Below are 20,208 nucleotides of genomic sequence, written 5' to 3'. Positions count from 1 at the left end.
TGCACCGCCATAGGCTTTCTTTTGCAGTAGCACTTTGTCCAGTTTCTTCACCTGACATTTGTGCAGGTACAAAATGTGCAGACTGTGCAGATCGATGTCCATCCTGTTGATCACTGGATTGTCTGGTCCAGACAAGATCATTGACAGACTGCTGCCATATAGCTGGAATACTGCTGAGTGTGGCGTTAAACAACAAACAAATGAAACCAAATCCCTCCCCTGATGAAGCCAAAATGAAGAAAAATGTTATTCAGCTGGTGTGTGCACCAATAGGTAAAAAATATAGTTTAATCTGTATTGTTTCTTGGTGTTTATGAGAGAATGTTTCCAACTTGATGTGTACCGTGTGCTGGGATGTACTGTTACCCAGTGACACCTGTTTCAGTAGCTGTCCAGTGTCAGACCTTGCTGGTCCAAGCCTTTGTTTGGTCTTCTCTGTTGGGGGCATAGATTGTAATGCCCACTTGTATGATAAAGTGTTTTTAGCTGTGATATTGCCTCTGAAAGTGACTGTAAAACTCTCTTCTCACAGTGCTTGGGGTGGTATGAGATGCATGTTACTAGTAGGTTGGACCCGTGCAGATCCGGGTTAGAATTGATCTTCAGTAACCCATGCTTGTCTTGAGAGGCAACTAATGGGATCTTGTGGTCAGGCTCATTTCATTTCATTTATTTATTCGGTATTTTGGCCGTCAGGCTCGCTGACTTGTTGACACATGTCATCGCATCCCAGTTGCGTAAATCGATGCTCATACTGTTGATCACTGGATTGTTTGGTCCATATAGCTGGAATATTGCTGGGTGCCACATAAAACTAAACTCACTACTACTCTCACTACTAGTAGGTTGTACAGGGTTTTCAAAACCTCAATGGGATTGTGCACCATGAGGGACAACAGGTGTACATTAACTTTCATCTTGTAAAACCCATGAACTTATTTAGTCTCTTGGCTCCACAACTGACTTATATTGCATGTGTGTGATAACTAGATTATCCTGTGACGGTATAATAACTAGATTAATATTATCCTGTGACTACCATCAGATCATGCATATGGTAACTTGAAATGTGACCGGGATCAGTAATTTTGTGACTAGTAATCCAACATTATGACTAGGTGAGTTGTATAGCATGTTGCTAGCCAGTGGGACAGATAGATTGTACAGTTAACCTGTACTGACTTGCAAGTAAGCATGAACCCCTTTAGTGTATGACTTCTCTGTTCTCATTTGTGACTGATCAACGATTCCTTGATAACATCAATGCGTTTTCATCAGTTCCATATGGTTCTCCACAGGCACCTTTAGCAAGTTCAGTTGATGACAGATTACACATTTCAGGGTCACTGGGAGGTAGCACTTCATGTTTTTCTCACATAAATGAGGAAATTTGATCTTGTGAACCTTGTTACCTACTTAGGTTTGGGAGCTGGCTTTGAAATTCACTCAAGCTTGCTGAAGACAAGTATAAATCCAGTAATTGTAGTCCGTATTAACTAGTAGCATTAAGGGCTGTAATTAGGAACCTGTTCTCAGTACTTCAGTCTTGGAGAAAACTGTTAGAGCTGACAACCAGTGAAGTAAGGTGTACTATCGTATGGCAACAGTTTTGTCTGTTCTAGAAGGACTAGCTCCTAACTGACAACCAGTGAAGTAAGGTGTACTATCGTATGGCAACAGTTTTGTCTGTTCTAGAAGGACTAGCTCCTAACTGACAACCAGTGAAGTAAGGTGTACTATCGTATGGCAACAGTTTTGTCTGTTCTAGAAGGACTAGCTCCTAACTGACAACCAGTGAAGTAAGGTGTACTATCGTATGGCAACAGTTTTGTCTGTTCTAGAAGGACTAGCTCCTAACTGACAACCAGTGAAGTAAGGTGTACTATCGTATGGCTTCCATTCTTGAGCAGTTCAGTCTAACAAGATTGAATTATGTCACTATTTGTTTCATTTCTGTTTTAGTCGATGCTTTTGAATAGACTATGTGCACATATTTCCTTGTGGCTATTTTGTAGCATAATGAACAATTTTCAAGTATTATTTGTGCTTGTTGATTTTGTATTTCTTTTGTACAATAAATTCAGAGTCTTTTATTTGTGTTGATGTGTTCTTTTATGAAAAGAAGATTACATTTTATGGGTACATTTATCAACAGTGTCTTATTTGGAGAATGTTACATTGGCGATATTAAAGGTTGTTTTGGTTATGCAGATGTTTAATGTAATAGTCCATTTTTTCTTGACGAGATCTCACGAAATTTTCGCTGTTTTCCCCATAGCATAGCCATTGTATAATTCCGAGTATTCATGAAATTGTGTTTACGATCAATAAAATAGCGATAATACCGGTGTTGGTAGACGCGGGTGTAAATGTAGAATGGGATTATGTTGCAGAAATATCCCCTAGTCTTCATGTCAAGTCTTTTGTATTTGAGACTGCGAACGTATTGATCAGTCAACATTCGAGATGAAGCACCACCGAGAGAAGTATATAAGATAACTATATTCCAGTGGATGGTGGGATTCCATGTTCCCAGTGTCTCGCGTTAAGAATGGTCTGAAAGTGTGGACAGATGACCAGGTTCTGAGACTGCAAATTCACACTCGGGTGGTATCGAGCGTTGCTCATGGGTTCTGTCTATTTCAATGCTTTCCCATCCAGATTCGGGTACTGAAAAAGCTGGAATAATGATCACTGTGGCATAAAACAACACTCACCAGGCACGGATGATACTGTATAGTTGTGACACCAGTTGGGGTAGGTGAGGGTCCGGGTTAGAATTGATCTTCAGTAACCCATGCTTGTCGTAAGAGGCGACTAACGGGATCGGGTGGTCAGGCTCGCTGACTTGGTTAACACATGTCATCGGTTCCCAATTGCGCAGATCGATGCCCATGCTGTTGATCACCGGATTGCCTGGTCCAGATTCGATTATTTACAGACCGCCGTCATATAGCTGGAATATTGCTGAGTGCGGCGTAAAACCAAACTCACTCACTCACGGTTTGCGGCCTTCGCAATATGGATGTTAGGTGTGCCGATTTCAAAGCGATTAGAAGTTTGTGTTCTTTCAAAACAATTTGTAAACGTGACTGAGCTACATAAAAAATTCCAGAAAGTTTTGCATAGGTCATAACCACATTTCTTTCATGAACGTCCACGCCGTCAATTCAAAATTCCGTGAAATTCCACGTAAATACATTTGAAATTCGAAGATAGTAAATTAAGAGATCGAGAGTTCTAGTGGCCCCTCCATTTTTTTTCATCTAGTGCCATATTGTATTTTGTATGGGCAATGCCTATCATGATAACATGTTGCTTCGATTGTTAAAAGATAAAATTAATAACGGTTTAGGTACCAATTTTGGGAATAGGCATTTCGGGGGAAGGGATACTTTAGGGACCGTTCATAAATTATGGCTTGGGGGCCGGGGGGCGATGAATAAAAAAACCCAAACACCCAAGCCCACCAAAAGGACTATTTCCACTACTTCGGATTGTCGAGAAATCCAATTTCATTCGAAGGATTTCCCTTTCTGTTTACCCGTGTCATGATGCACAGGACCGTTTAGAGATATTTATGCATATTTAGTTGTGTTCAAACTGCTATCGCATATTCATACAGTCTGCGCCTAACTGTTTTCGATTTATACGTCAACGACAACACAATATACACAGTCAATCCTTAAAGTACAATGTAGGCGGCAGTTATCGGCAGGTGTACAATTGTGTGGATCACCCTTGTCATTTGCTGGACAAAGGGGTGTTTCTCCCTAGTCGAATGTCAATACATTTAAAGGGTGGGTCTCTGCCGAAAATAACTCTCGTCTACAGTCTGTCGTAGTTTGGAAGGACATTTCTGCCCTATGGATGATCAGCGGAGCGGGGATCCTCTCTGTGGAGTGCCCGTATGTTAGAACAATGATGTGATGAATTCGAATCGGACCAAACACGTGATGAAGCAAAGGAAAGTACATGTTGTACGCATCAAGCTCTCTAATTCTTAAGGACGGAGTCTGCCTGTTGAACGGCTGGAGAGAAACACGGTCATACCCGTATAGCTATTTCAGGGACGTATGTGTCTTGTTATACATACCACGGAAAAGGCCACTGCTGACTATATAATTTCATAAAATGTTATCAAACTAAACTCCTGGTTTATGAATGAATGAATGAATGAATGAATGAATGAATGAATAACTAACTAACTAACTAACTAACTAATAACTAACTTACTAACTTACTAACTTATTAACTTACTAACTAACTAACTAAATGAATTAATGAATCATTGAATACTTGAATGAATGACCGAATTAACCAAATAAATGAATGAAAGAGCGAACGGGGTGATGAATGGATGGTTAGACAAAATGTCACATGGAATTAACTCCTGGTTTAGCAATAAATAAATGAATCGATTAATTGTATGATAGTGAAGATGATAACATTACCTATCATCATCATCACCATCATCATCATCATCATCTTCATCATCATCTTCATCAGCAGCATCAGCATCACCATTAATATTATACTTGTCATGATTTACTTAATAATCTAAAGACCTCCTCTTTAAAAAATCGCTTCATCAATCGCAATACCAAAAACAACGCGCATATCCCAGGGGTGTGTTCCACCCTTAAAGTAAGTAAATAATTCACACGGCCTTCAGCAGTTGACGGATGCCTACTGAAGCATGTCCTGTTCAAACACCTCCAACGAGTAACTATGGCGTGGGATACATATCAGCGCTGGCTCCTTCCCTTGTGCATCCTTCACGTAATATTCTGTAAACCAGGTAGGTGTTTCTTCCCGTCGGTCACAAAATACGATAACGATGTATCACATCACGATTCCAATGGTTTCTTGTATAGTCACACAATTGTAACGGGTTGGAATCTTCGGACTGCAGTCGACTTGCTGGGAATACGACGAAGATGTGTCCATTATATCCGATTATGATTACGCTTGAGATTTGCTAAAACTATTTCCTACTAACATATATCGAAATCACGCCTTCATGTACAAGATTCTCCTGAAATGTACAACATCGTTGCTTTTGACGCAGTGTCAATGGAGTGCAATGTACATGGTTTATGTTGAAATCGATTAATTCGATCGATACTGGTTTGTCACACAAAGAAAATGAAAATACCATCTCTTTCCGTCGGGGTGGTTGATAGTCGGCTGATATGCACATGGTGCTTCAGTTTACAAGTGTTTTGTGTGTTTGAGGGTAAAATTATAATAAACCCTGTCAGTGAGGTTCCCTAGGTTGGTTTGACCTGGGTAAGAGACCAGATGAGACTAACAAGAGGGTCGTATGTTACCGTTAACAATGGGAGCAATAAATTGGTTATACATGATTTATGTTATGGGTTATTCATCCCATATGGATTGGGTACAACGTGCCCTCTACGTATTGAACCATTGTGATGACGTCACGCTATTGTTTTTGTTATTCTCAGCCAGGAATTCACTGGCCATTCTGAATGTAAAACTGACACAAATGTTTGTCACCATCCACAACTGTAGGTCACTATCCACAAATGTTGGTCACTATCCATAACTGTAGGTCACTATCCACAACTGTAGGTCACTATCCATAAATGTTGGTCACTATCCACAACTGTAGGTCACTATCTACAACTGTAGGTCACTATCCACAACTGTAGGTCACTATCCACAACTGTAGGTCACTATCAATAAATGTTGGTCACTATCCACAACTGTAGGTCACTATCCACAACTGTAGGCCACTATCCACAACTGTAGGTCACTATCCACAACTGTAGGCCACTATCCACAAATGTAGACAAATTAAATATCAAACAAAATCTGATTTAAGAAATCGCCAAGGGTACAATGTACAGTCCCCTTCTAACTGCGGTGATTTGTCCACAGTCATCAAAAACTTCACATATTCCCAACTGCAGACAAATATATCAAGCATAATCTGCAATATGGAACAAGTTTTTATGGATAACAACTTCTTTATTTCGTGAGTGCGACGTTTCGATACAGATTCTTGTACCGTTACCTACCAACGGTCAAGAATCTTGTTGACAACGGTACAAGAATCTGTATCGAAACGTCGCACTCAACTCGAAATAAATAATCTGAAGTTGCATCCATAAAACTTGCTATATTGTATTGTCTCAACTTCTAAAAATGCCACTCAAACAAAGCAAAAATCTGATTTAAGAAATCGCTTGGCGAGCTATTGAATTTCACTTTCTATCAAAATGTAACGCGGTGTAATCTTTAAACTGAACTGTTAATGTCAAAGTAGATCGCCCTGCACTTTAGATTTAGAGATATGCTGTATTTGAATCAATGCATACAACTACATAAAGGAAAGAAGAGAGATGTAGACACGCATTTACATACATGATGTTCAGTCCAATGTATTCTACTTATCCGTTGCACATTCTTGAAGATGTTTTTGCTCAAATGATTGAAGTAAACTATATTGCCAACATGGCATCAATTTAGTATTATAATGCATATTTCACAATTCCCAACACTAAAATCTTTACCATTAATGGAGACTCTTCGCTATTGTTGTCGCTGTTTTTTCCGAGGCCATTCTGAACTAAATATTTTATACACAATCATAAAGAAATTATGCACATAATGCAACATTAACTCGATAATAAATCACTCGAATCTCGAACCAGGAAGAAGGATCAATTCTCAGCTTCGGGTCTCGTTGATTCTACTTCCGGGATCACAAGATTCAAGTGATTTGTCCATTTCGGACATTCTTTAAAAGATTATGAGTTTGTTTCATATGACTCATCCCATCAACAGGTAGAATTCTCGTTTACACCCTTGTAACTTGTATAATATGAGGCACTATCAAAACTACACATTTTTATAAAAGTAATTTTACATTTTCTCTATATTTTAATTGATTTAAAAGCTTCCATGTTATGTTGATGCTATTCGTAATTGTGTGGTAATTTGATTATGAGGAGTGTAGGATGTGTAGGCCCTATATTTTAGCTACAATATCAGTAATTACCATCGAACAAAACTGTGACAACTAACAAACTGAGTTAAAGAGTTAAATTTAAAAATTGAAACTAGAAAGTACTGATTTTTTCTGAAAAATAATACAGTAACTGTTAGTTATTAGGGATGAAAAAGCTTTTAAAGTGGACCCGCATACCATGACCCCACTCCAGACATTATAACAAGCGACGTGGTTCCCAGCCAGGCAGGGACCAACAAGTTCAGTCGGCTTCGGGCCTCGAACCCGCGACCTTCCGCTCTCCGGGCGGACGTCTAACCACCGAACCCGCAGAAGAGAATACGCACACATGCATCGACACGCATGCACGCACGCGCACACACACACACACACACACACACACATTAATGTTATATATATGTGGTCATCCTTTAAAAACCCAGGTTGGGGTTCTTGGTATGTGTGTAGATACATAATATATCATATGCCTACATACCGATATGCGGCGATGAGAGGTAATATATTAAATCCCTATGTGACAAAAAATGAATTAATATGTATACACTACTGACTGAGTTTGGTTTTACGCCACTTTTAGCAATATTCCAGCAACGGCGGGGAACACCAGAAATGGGCTTCACACATTGTACCGATGTGGGGATTCGAACCCGGGTCTTTGGCGTGACGAGCCAACGCTTTAACCACTAGGTTTCCCCACCGCCCCACGTATACACTAAGGCTGTATAATGTTACAATGCAGAACCCACAAGTGTCATACTTGGTAATCGTGCTGGTCAAGGGAAAACGTTCATGTTGTATACTGTGATTTCGTATGGAGACTGTCTTTTTTCACCTTCGACTGCAAACCAGATAATCCTTTGATTACAACTTTAAGCGTCACTTTGAATTTTTTCAACAATCACAAATATTTGTTTTCATCTGTTCCTGGGGCTCTTTCCATCGTTCGTGCAAAGTCTCGCGATTGTTCCATTTTTCCTATCATCAATAACAAATACCTATATACATATGCGACCATCCACTCGTGTCGAAGAGTATGCGTATGGGTATATTACAATGTAAATGTGTAATATTTCAATAATAACTCATTAGCAGTATTTCACAATGATCTTAGTATATTAAACAGCTTCCAAATCAAGAAGGCTACGGATCCTGCGGGGTCGGTCAAAAAGTAGTCGGCCTAACTATATTCTCGATGTCCAATGTTTGAAAACCTTCCATTTTATTTTGAAGGAATCACTAGCAAAGCCATATCCAAAATTTCACACATGTGGATAATGTGGTTAACGAGATATTAGTCATCACAACACATTGGGGTATAATATTTCTAGAACAAAATGCAGAAAATTAAAAACGATCTGTCATTTGGTACCTCTTGGATAATGCTATGCCCTCAGATAATATCATATAAAATATGTTCAGTATAGTATTGGCTGACTTCCCGTCATCAACAATCAAAGATTTGGATTGCTTGATCTATATTTAGACGGGGGCTGCTTTTTTAAGGACACCCCCATTTTAGGCATTCGAAAACATTATGTCCAGATATTCAAGCTGGTACTGTTTACAATATATTGAGAGCTAACACTGTGTGGTCATTCTGAATTTAGGTTGAACCCTTGACATCATGTATGAATAAATGAAAACACGAGAATAAGTTATGGCTTTATGATTACGTCATCTGAAACGGGATGGGTAGTGTCTCCAAAAACAAGCTCTTACAGTAAACATGAAGGGGAAGTCACTTTAACAAGCGACTGTAGTTTCAAATTGCTTTTTATGCACTTTAATATCTAACCATTAAACAGAGAGAGAAACTAAAGGAGCTATCAGATACGGGAAAGACTGACTGACTGACTGAGTTTGGTTTTACGCCGCTTTTAGCAATATTCCAGCAACATCACGGCGGGGGACACCAGAAATGGGCTTCACACATTGTGCCCATGTGGGGATTCGAACCCGGGTCTTCGGCGTGACGAGCCAACGCTTTAACCATTAGGCTACCCCACCGCCCCTATACGGGAAAGAAAGGATATTACACAAACGGTAAACTTATTGTCGTAGCCAATGCCAGTGCCTCTAGCAGCCACGAGATCGACGGTCCCCAAGAGGCTAGACGCAAAGCACCCAGATCCAGCGCCATACAGGCTGATCCTAAGATTCATACGAGAAAGGATCGGGAGTACAGATAGGGGTGCGGCCGGGCCCAAGTCAAAGCAACCCATACCCATGAGGATCTGTCAGAGAAATTGACTGATTCAGGTAGTGACGTTTCATTCATAACATGGAACGTATCTGGACTGTTCAATAAATTACATGACCATGACTTTATGAACTTTCTTAAAGGATATGGCATTATTCATTTAACAGAGATATGGGTTGCTGATTGTGATCTCAGTACTATAGTGTCATCGTTTCCTTTATACAAGTGTTACCATATCCAAGGTGTACGACTGTCAGAGTCAGGCGGATTATCTGGAGGTATCCTGCTCTGTGTCAAAGAATGTTACCAGCTATATGTTAAACACATTCATAAAGGAGTAAATGCGATATTTGCCCTGTTTGACAAAAGTATGTTTTCCACTGTAAACGATAGAATGTTCATATTTGCTTACATACAACCAGAAAGATCAAACTGGTATTCTTCACGCATCTATTCCAATAATGGTATCGATATTCTATTCAATGACTATTGCGATTACTCTGCGGATGTTGCGTACAGTGATGTCCTTCTGGTGGGTGATTTAAATGCGAGAACTGGCCAATTAGCAGATTTTAGCAATGATAACTATGAGTACATATCGGATGATTGCGATGATTTGAATGGCTTTATAAACGATGGATTCTCATCTACACGAATATCTTGCGATACCCATATAAACACATATGGGAAAAGTCTTTTAGAAATGTGTCGTCTGCTTAACATCCACATTGTAAATGGAAGATATGGTTCAGACAAGGGTAAAGGTGATTATACTTTTATACGTCAGGCAGGATGTAGTGTGATTGACTATGTGATCGGGTCAGCTACAGTACTTAATCAGATGTCAAGATTTGATATTATCTCCCCTTGTGAATCACACCATCTTCCGATATCGTTTGCTCTATTGTCGAAACATGTCAAACAGCAAGGTATTAATGATGTGTCTATAAATACACCTATTGTTAAGTACATTTGGAAATCCGAAAAGGAAGGCGAATTTGTTTCAAACCTCTCGAGCTTGTCAAGCGAGTTGGAGAATGCAACAGAAGTAATGTGTTCTGATTGTGAGCTTGGTATACAAATGTTTAGTGATGTAATAGTTAAGTCAGCAGAGTGCATGAAGCGGACAATTACATCGTCCAAACGAAACCCAGATTGGTTTAACAACACATGTCAAGGACTTAAACATCAGCGATGTCATTACCTTAATAGATTTAGAAAGCATAAGGACACGCTTTCTCGGGATTTATATATTTCGTCAAGAAATATCTACAAAACTGCGTGTAGAGATGCGAAGCGGAAATTTGAAAACAGAAATATGAGTGAGCTTTCGGACTCAATTACCAATCCCCAATTATTTTGGCGAAAGCTAAAGTACATTTCATGTTCGCAAAAAATTGAAAATAACATCACAGTAAATTAATGGCACGACTACTTTAAGAATCTCTTTGATTGGGACTCCAGTGTGATTCCCAGTGACTTCGTAGATGATGGTGACAGCATATTTATACCTGAAAGCCAGGCACATCACATAACTAACGATATATTCAGTGCACCCATTAGCCGGGGGGAAATCCAGTCAAGTATTAACAAACTAATATAATAAAACTGCTGGGGAAGACCTCGTAATTTGCGAGTTCTTTAAGTCGTCTTGTCATATCATCATACCTTACCTCGAAATCATATTTAACACATTGTTTGATAATGGATCATTCCCTATGAAATGGGCAAAAGCAATAATTGTTCCAATACATAAAAAAGGCGATATAACAATCCGGAAAATTATCGCGCCATTTCCCTTTTAAGTATTTTTGGTAAAATTTATACAAACATTTTAAATAACCGCCTGGTATTCTGGTCAGACAGTTTGGATATGATAAATGAAGAACAGGCTATACTACCACAGATAATATATTTGTTCTCCAATCAGTAATTTGTAAATATGTTTCTAAGAAAGGTGGCAAACTGTATTTTTCCAAGGCATTTGATTCAGTACAGAGACACAAATTATGGTATGTCTTTAACAAACACGGTCTCCATTCAAAAATGGATAAAACATTAAAAAGTATTTATGAAAATGTTAAAGCCTGTGTCCGCACAAATAACAATGTTCTTACAGACGTAGTTGACTGTCCTGTTGGTGTTAGGCAAGGTTGTGTCCTAACCCCTTTCCTATTTTCGTTTTTTATCAACGATCTAGTGTCTGAGATTAACCATTCATGTTCCACTGGCGTCCAATTATATCCAGATCTTATTTAAATATTTATTTTGACGTTGGCCGATGATGTGGTGTTTTTCTCAGAGTCAGTAATTGGTCTACAGAGGCAAATTAATGCTTTAGAAACCTACTGTAATAAATGGTCCTTAAATGTTAACCTTGATAAAACTAAAATTATGATTTTTAAAAAAGGACCTAAACTATCAAAATCAGAAAAATGGACATATAAATCAGCTATGCTTGAAGTTGTTACATCGTACCAGTACCTTGGAGTATCATTTAATAGAACTCTAAATTGGTCCCTCTCTGCCATAAACATTTCACTTAAGGCAAAGAGAGCTTTAGTGTCTATTACAAAATGCCTTTGTAGCTTTAAAGACTTGTCTTATGATGTCTATTTCAAAATATTCGACTGTAAGATACTACCCATATTATTGTATGGGTCAGAATTATGGGGCTTTCACAAACATGATTGTCTGGAAAGGGTATTGCTTTATGCATGTAAACGATTCCTTGGTGTGCGAATGTCTACACCAAATACAATTGTCCTTGGAGAAACTGGTAGATATCCTATTCATGTGTACACTCTAAAACGCTGTATTGCTTACTGGCTAAAGCTCCTCTCCATGCCCTCTTCACGCTACCCATTAAAAGCTTACAAAATGGTATGTAATTTAGATTTAAACGCAAGCGCCGAGCGTAATAGGTTTAATTGGGCTACACATGTAAAAACAGTTTTATTTAGATTTGGACTAGGTTATGCGTGGATATGGCAGGGAGTTGGAAATAAGCACCAATTCTTAAATTTACTTGTAAGAAGAAGCAAAGATTGCTTTATACAGGAGTGGCATGCAAAACTCCAAAACAGTCCCTGTACATTTACTTATTCCCTGTTAAAAGAAGACTTCTTGTGTGAACCATATGTACGTTGTATCAATATCAAGAAAGTAAGACTAGCCTTATCACGTTCCGTTTATTATGATTTAAGTTGTTATAAGGGAAAATTTCATAAGAAATCTACTGTGTGCAGATACTGTAAAATGAATGTCTTGGAAGATGAATACAATGTTCTGCTAATTTGTGATTATTATAGAAACATTAGAAGCAAATATATACCCAGTTACTTTACGAAACAACCGTCAAAACATAAATTTATCCAACTGTTGTCAACTTTTAATCGTATATTGATTGAAAATATTGCTTTGTTCATATACCATGCGATATTGAAGAGAAACCCACTCTGCTTTTGAACTTTGTATATACCTGTACTATGGGCCTGTGGCCTTCAGTTCTGAATAAAGATTGATTGAATATCTAAGTTTGATTCTAGCGGATTTCTACCTAACCCAAACACACAACATGCTTCTTGCATATTTTCTTTCCTGAAGTTTGTGATGCATTTATTGCAGATTTTGCGGTTTTTTTTGAAGTACCAGGATAAAAAGTCAATCAAAATGAAGATCGTGAGGTTTGAACATAGCAAAACAAATTTGCTTGTTGTTAGGTTGACAGATAATATGTAGAAAAATAAAACATAAAAACAGCTGCATTTGTATAATGTTTGAGGTGAGACCGACTACTTTTGTACACCCTCGTATATCCTGTATTGGCCGCTATGAACATTTCCAATCCTGTTAAGGTGATAATCGTGCAACGTGCAGTCGACACACTCTAATTCATACTTCTATATTCCTGTGGATTTGCATAAGTGGTCCTCTTTTGGTTTTATTAAGTTGATGCTTCAGTGGGTTGGAGGTTATTATCAATGATACTGACGCGCAAAAGAAAGTAAGCAGCCATGTTTCATTGTATCTAAAACTGAAACATGGTTATCCGATGGTGATCTATTTGATACAGGTATTATAACAAGGCGACAGAGTTAAACCTAGTAGCGTTTTGATATCGTTTGTAATGTTCAAATCAAATGAGAAATGCGGCTCACATAATTAATATTGAACAATACCGTGGTTTGGTACGATGTCGTTGGCCAAAGTTGTTTTCACCTATAACCCAAGTTTAACATCTTTGTGGATAGCCATGATGACTTTTATATAGAATCATGTACAATGTGAATGACTGCCCCCCCCCTTTAAATTTATGTACAAAGTAAGTGACCCTCTGCATGTCATGTACAAAATCAATGACCCCCATAGTTTATCAATATTTTCAAAATTGATGACCCCTACCTCCCAGAACAAATTGGGTGCCCCCCACACACACACACACACACACACACACACCTACCTTAGCATATAACATAATCATCACCCCCTAGCCATAAATTATGATCGGTCCTTAATTATATTGATTTGATGACATTTGCTGCATATAATAAACTTGTGTCTCGTGTGTTCAGTGTGGGGCAACTGGAGTGACTGGGCACAATGGTCCGATGGACCGTGTGGTGTCACATGCGGCATGGGCAAGCGCGAGGTGACCAGGGGGAGGTTCTGTCAAGATGCTTCAAACAACTGCGCTGGCCCAAGAGTGGACAAGAGGATTGCGGATTGCATGTCCGGTGTGCAATGTGGCGGTAAGGAGTTTTAGGCATCTCAAATTGAAACCACCAACAAAACCCCCACAAAAATGAAATCCAGTACGGTAGTGGGTTGATAGCGGTGCCAACAATGTTATGGACGGAGCAGCAAGGTTCTGTTCACATTATCATCGTTTGGGCTAGAACTGGCCTACAGCAACTTGGTTGATGCATGTCATCGTATAACAGTTGCTCAGATCGATGGTCCTGATTATCTTGTCCAGACTCGATTATTTTCACCCCAACGTCGAATAGCTGGGAACTTGCTGAGCGCGGCGTTTAACAACAAATAAACAAATAATGCAACTATCATCGACTGTATCCTGGTACAGACCACTATATTGAGTAGTTTGTCATTCATTTTTATCAAAATCTTGATGCGGGAGACATTTGATGTTTTAGTAATTATAAGTTTATAAAGGAAAAAAACGGCAAAGAAAACATCCGAGACCATTACCTGTCGACCTATGTGCTTCACATGAATCATGAATATTTATCAGGACCAGGTAATTGATGTATATTATCAAGTACAGAGAGAACCAAGTGTGGCATTTCTGGGTAATGCCACGTTCTGGGTAACTATCCACTAAGCATGTGTAACGTTACGACCTGTCGTAACTCTACAGTTTACCATCGACTTACCATTATCGTAGCGCTACGAACGCTTTTTGGATCGGGACGCAGAAGACTATAAAACGATGTCAGGCGGGTTGTTTAGTTTTCAGGCGGGCTAGGGTTAAAATATAAGAAATGATGTTTTGCATTGGCGTAACGATTTCCTTTTTTACCATCATTCTTCAGAATTGGACTGTTACGAGTGTAACGTCTTCAGAAACGGCAAGATCACCCCCTGCTCAGTGCCCAAGGTAGTGCAGGGGTGTAAGGCGTGTATGAAGTCCTTCACACTGGTGCGTCTACATGACAGATTGGGATACACTAAAGGTAAGACATAAACCACGTTAGTGCGGACACCAGTATACCGGAAACCTTCCATTCCGGACATACCCTTGTTATTGGTCACTGTTGATTTACCAGCAGTACTTACAGAACAGTTTGATCTGGTCTGGCATATTGTAAAAAACAACATATGGACGTATTCATATTGTTTTTTGGCTTCTGAATATGTGACTGAAAACCCAAGAAATACCCCAAACGAAATAAACAAAGCAAGAAACGCAGTTTCATTCATAAACTGACTGATTTAATTACCCATGAGTATATGATCAAATTAACTGAGTATCTAATACCATGCACGGCTTAATCAAGGTATACTGTATTTACTAATGGGGAATCAGGACCATCTTTTAGTTACAGTGAGTGAGTGAGTGAGTGTGTGTTTTACGCCGATTTTAGCAATATTCCAGGGATATCAGCGCAGGAACACCATAAGTGGGCTTCACACATTGTACCTATGGGGGAATCGAACATGGGTCTTCAAGACGTGACGAACGAGCGCTTTAACCACAGGGCTACCCCACCGACCCCTATATTTAAATGTAGATGTATATAGATATTGCTGTGTTTGTCTTACAGACTCCACTGTTGAATCTCGACTGTGTGTACGGATGAGCGACGCCAAGAAGGTATCAGAGGAGGGATGTCACTACCGCACTAGTAACGGCGGATTTGGGTCTCTTTGCTACTGCTTCACGGACAAATGTAACAGTGGTGTGCGGCAGGGTGCATCATTGGGCCTTACTGTTTTGCTGGGGTGTGCATGGACTTTGTGCAAAGCGTTTATGTTTGATCATCAGCTTTAGAGTTAATTTGTACACATCATGAAGGTGTATATCCGTGATACGTGTTTTAGCAGTACTTTGAATGAATTATGAACTACACGTACTGCACGTGCGAAAATCTTCTCATTACTCTAGATACTTAAGAAGTTTAAACTTCTTTTAGTTTGTTTTGTTACATTTTGTATTTTAGAATATGATATCTATTGCTCTATTGCTCGAGCAAGGACATATTTTCAAGTCATGTTTTTGAGTCGGGTCAAATTGTTGCAAGTCGAGTTTCAGTTAAGCAAAAAGGTTCTGCATATATATTTTTACAGTTTTGTACAAAGATATACGCATCATATAACATATTCAAGGCTATACCCGGTCTCCGTATGTCGTTATACATCATTATCGATGTTCACCCAACCGTACCGTCTGTTTTTGCTAATCAAAATATTCATTCGACGTCAGAATTCGACCGAGTATTGGCGAGAGGAACACGCCAGAGAGGAACACTCCAGATTTAGAAATGTCATAGCCACTGTCGAGTTGAAAATGTTATACACCCTGTCAGGTGTTTTAAATGTCACACATCCTGTTAGGTTTACCAAATGTCACACACCCTGTTAGGTTATGTCATACACCCTGTTAGGTTTACTAAATGTCATACACCCTGTTAGGTTTACTAAATGTCATACACCCTGTTAGGTTTACTAAATGTCATACACCCTGTTAGGTTTACTAAATGTCATACACCCTGTTAGGTTTACTAAATGTCACACACCCTGTTAGGTTTACTAAATGTCATACACCCTGTTAGGTTTACTAAATGTCATACACCCTGTTAGGTTTACTAAATGTCATACACCCTGTTAGGTTTACTAAATGTCACACACCCTGTTAGGTTTACTAAATGTCATACACCCTGTTAGGTTTACTAAATGTCATACACCCTGTTAGGTTTACTAAATGTCACACACCCTGTTAGGTTTACTAAATGTCATACACCCTGTTAGGTTTACTAAATGTCACACACCCTGTTAGGTTTACTAAATGTCACACACCCTGTTAGGTTTACTAAATGTCACACACCCTGTTAGGTTTACTAAATGTCACACACCCTGTTAGGTTTACTAAATGTCATACACCCTGTTAGGTTTACTAAATGTCACACATGCAAGTTTGGCAGATGTGATACAAAGACAGATGTATCATGTAAGTCACAAGTCCAATCAAAACGCTTTTCAGAGTAACTACGTTGTTTTGGGGAAACTGATGCCAAATCATAAGGTGTGTACTTACTTTTGTACGTCAGTTTATTCTTTTATTTCTCATTTTACAAAGAATGTCTGGACACTTATACCATTGTAGCGCCAATATATTTGTCTTACTAACCATGCATACTTGCATAGCGTATATTGAATATTGACATGACATCATTAACGCTGATAATGATTTTTAGGAAATGGTGCTATTTTTGCGATATTATTTTCGACCTTTTACACCCCTTCAAATATAAAATTGTACTTTTAATGTCGTCGAAACCAAAACAGACAAATAACTTTATCCAACCTTTGATTTGTCAGATGGGATTGACATGGTGAATAAAGAATACCTTTTCTGAGTACTTATGTTTGAGTTGTCTGTTATATTCTGATTATGGATATTCCTGGGTTTGTTCTCCATATTTAGGTGCATTAGGGTCAACACAATACTCCATAAACCTCCTTTTGGGGATTGGTTGGTTAACACATGCGGTTACAACATGGGAGATTTTCTTGTTTACCGGTCGCAGTGATGTAGCAGACGTGGCGTAAAACCAGTCAGGCAAGGTTAGAACACTCTTGGAAGTCAGCAAGGTGAAAGGAGTCCATCAACAGGGGAGATTGATAACATGAATAATATGAAAAATATGAATAATATGAAAAATATGAAAATATGAATAATATGAAACATGAATAATATGAATATATGAAAAATATGAATGATATGAAAAATATGAATAATATGAAAAATATATTGCACCCTCATCTCTTTCTGCACATCACGTGCTTGATAAAAGTGTTAGATTGTACACCGGAACGTCGCCTGAATTGTATAATTTGTTTGTTTGTTTGTTTCCTTTTAACGCTGCACTCATCAACATTCGAGCTATATGGCGACAGTCTGTCAATAATGGAATCTGGGTTTCAATTGTAACATTGTACATCCAGAAGAATCTGGCCTTGTTCAGCATTCACTGAGTGATTACCTGAGTGAACACTAGTGTTGGGAATTGGTTAAAATCTCACAACTGATGATTGGTTCATTCCAACCGATCAATCATCGAAAAAAATTGGTTAGCGAGATTTATCAAATTTTTTCTGGTTATGCTTGTTGATGCACAAGAAATATAGAAAAACATGTAGTTCTTTTGGTTTTTTGTGGCCAATTGCACAAAATGCATTTACAAATTTCACATCTTTAAAGGATGACTAGTATGTTAGGAACATAAATTTTCTGGAATCTTTAAGCTAAATTCAATCATGACTTGGAAAGAGCTTGTAGTGCTTATGAATTGTAACAGACAAAAACAACCTTTTGAAAAATGTTGTTAATGCAAACAAGTGTTCCAAAATTGTTTGTGTTCAATTATGAGAAAACATGATCGATTGCTTGGTCGTTTAGTCATTGCGACCAATCTTCGATTATTTCAATTAATCGGACCACCGCTAGTGAACACTATGTGATATCTGAAGATACCCAAACTGTTGGACAAAAGAAAGGATACATATTTGAAGGTGGCTAATTATGACGTCAAACATACCAGGAACTGCTATTTGACGGTGATATATTTGACGCGTGTTTATCATGTTTGTAAAACGGACCTTATGGTTGAAGCGTTTCAGCGACTATTTCAACCCAGGAATGCTCCGATGACGTTTGATGTTGGTCAAATCCATATTTTAAGTCCATGTGGCAAGGGCGTTAGCCTTAACACGTTGCACGTTAGCCTTAACAAGTGAACGAGAAAATTGTCAATTTGTTTCAGGATACGATATAGTGTCCAAAGAATTCTTTAATTTATATAAGCGTGCGAGTATGTCTTTACGCCGCTTTTAGCAATATTCCAGCAACATCACGGCAGGGACACCAGAAATGGGCTTCACACATTGTACCCATGTGGGGAATCGAACCCGGTACTTCAGCGTGTCGAGCGAACTGTTTAACCACAAGGCGTACCCCAAGGACATGTGAAGTAAAAGAGGCATATAGCGCTCGTAGATGCGCCGAAATATTCTGTAAGTTAGTCTTAAAGAGGCGTGGGAGCTGACCGATTAAAGTACTGACGGTCGTGCATATTTGCCACTTCGTAGCGAACAACGAGCACGGTTAACATCTGACAAACCAAAAGTCATAAACAGATTCGAAACCACGATCTAAGAACGCCGATACGACTAAAGGGGCATAACTCTGTACAGCGGCGCAACTTTACGACAGGACGTCATTGTGTAAGCGAGCGAGTTTCGTTTCATACCCTCAGTTATCTAACGCTAGTTGGACCCTGGAGAACTGACAAAAGCGAATTCGGTGATCGTGAAAAACGACGCTCGTCTGTTTATCGTGGATGTTTTGGGTGTTCGGACTCAATTACGAGTTAGTCATTATCAAGGACGGTACAGCCTTATAGCCCATTGAGCTTGACTTGATTTGACAAAAATAGTCTTTTTATAGTACTTTTTTTCCAGCCGTTTATTCAAACCATTGTGTACGTCTATCAGAAAACGCAGGCGGTACTTGAATACATGCTCGATGATATTATTCACATGTTTACGTTCAACAAAAGCGTCTCTTCACATGCCCCGTAGGCTGGAATTAATCACGAGGGAAAAACATATGCGTACAGTCTGTCGTATGTGAGAAGGTGCCATTGTCAGTGAAAGGAAGAATCCCTCCCGGTTGTGCTCGCCTGTAAGAGCAATGAGTCAACGGGTAACGTCGACATGGCAGTAACGGGTAGTTTGAAAGCATGTGGGTTGAGAACGGGGGCGTTATGTCCGTCGTTATTCTTAAGGACGAGATCTACCTCTATCGACTGAAAGAGGAATCGTTAGATTCATGATATCGATTTTGGATTTAAACTAAATAAAGAAAATACTTAACTATACCCAGTTGAAATATTGCTGTGCATATGGGTTCTTGGATCAAAATAATACAATATAACAAAAACAAAAATAAAAACAACACCACAAAACGCCCTTACGAAAATAAGACAAGATCGAACAAGCCCTCCCCAAAACAATAAAAGAAACAAATAAAAACACGCACACGCACACACGCATGCACACAGAGACAAACGCAAATGCACTCGCACACTCATAGACACGCAAAATGAGACACAAACAAATTAAAAAAAAATGACAACAAAATAAACAAACCCAAAACAAACACCCACCCACCAAACCATGTATTCTTTAAATTTCGTTATCGTAGGATGACGGGGCACGTAGTAGTATGCTCTTTTCGAGTTCTGAATCCTCATAAAGTACATTA

The 20,208-nt window shown here is 38.9% G+C and overlaps 1 protein-coding gene across 1 annotated transcript; it reads left to right on the top strand.

Annotated features, from left to right (window-relative positions):
- Positions 1-4,667: 4,667 nt before the first annotated feature.
- Positions 4,668-17,300, top strand: LOC124288633. The gene is made up of 4 exons (XM_046725186.1): positions 4,668-4,801; positions 13,775-13,951; positions 14,756-14,896; positions 15,488-17,300. The coding sequence occupies exons 1-4, from the start codon at positions 4,732-4,734 to the stop codon at positions 15,712-15,714; spliced, it is 615 nt and encodes a 204-aa protein (XP_046581142.1). The 5' UTR covers positions 4,668-4,731; the 3' UTR covers positions 15,715-17,300.
- The last annotated feature ends 2,908 nt before the right edge of the window (positions 17,301-20,208 follow it).

The sequence above is a fragment of the Haliotis rubra genome, unplaced genomic scaffold (genome assembly GCF_003918875.1).
Source record: "Haliotis rubra isolate DU_JTF1 unplaced genomic scaffold, ASM391887v1 Scf421, whole genome shotgun sequence".
Taxonomy (NCBI): Eukaryota; Metazoa; Mollusca; class Gastropoda; order Lepetellida; family Haliotidae; genus Haliotis; species Haliotis rubra.
This window is presented reverse-complemented; position numbering and strand designations above follow the sequence as displayed.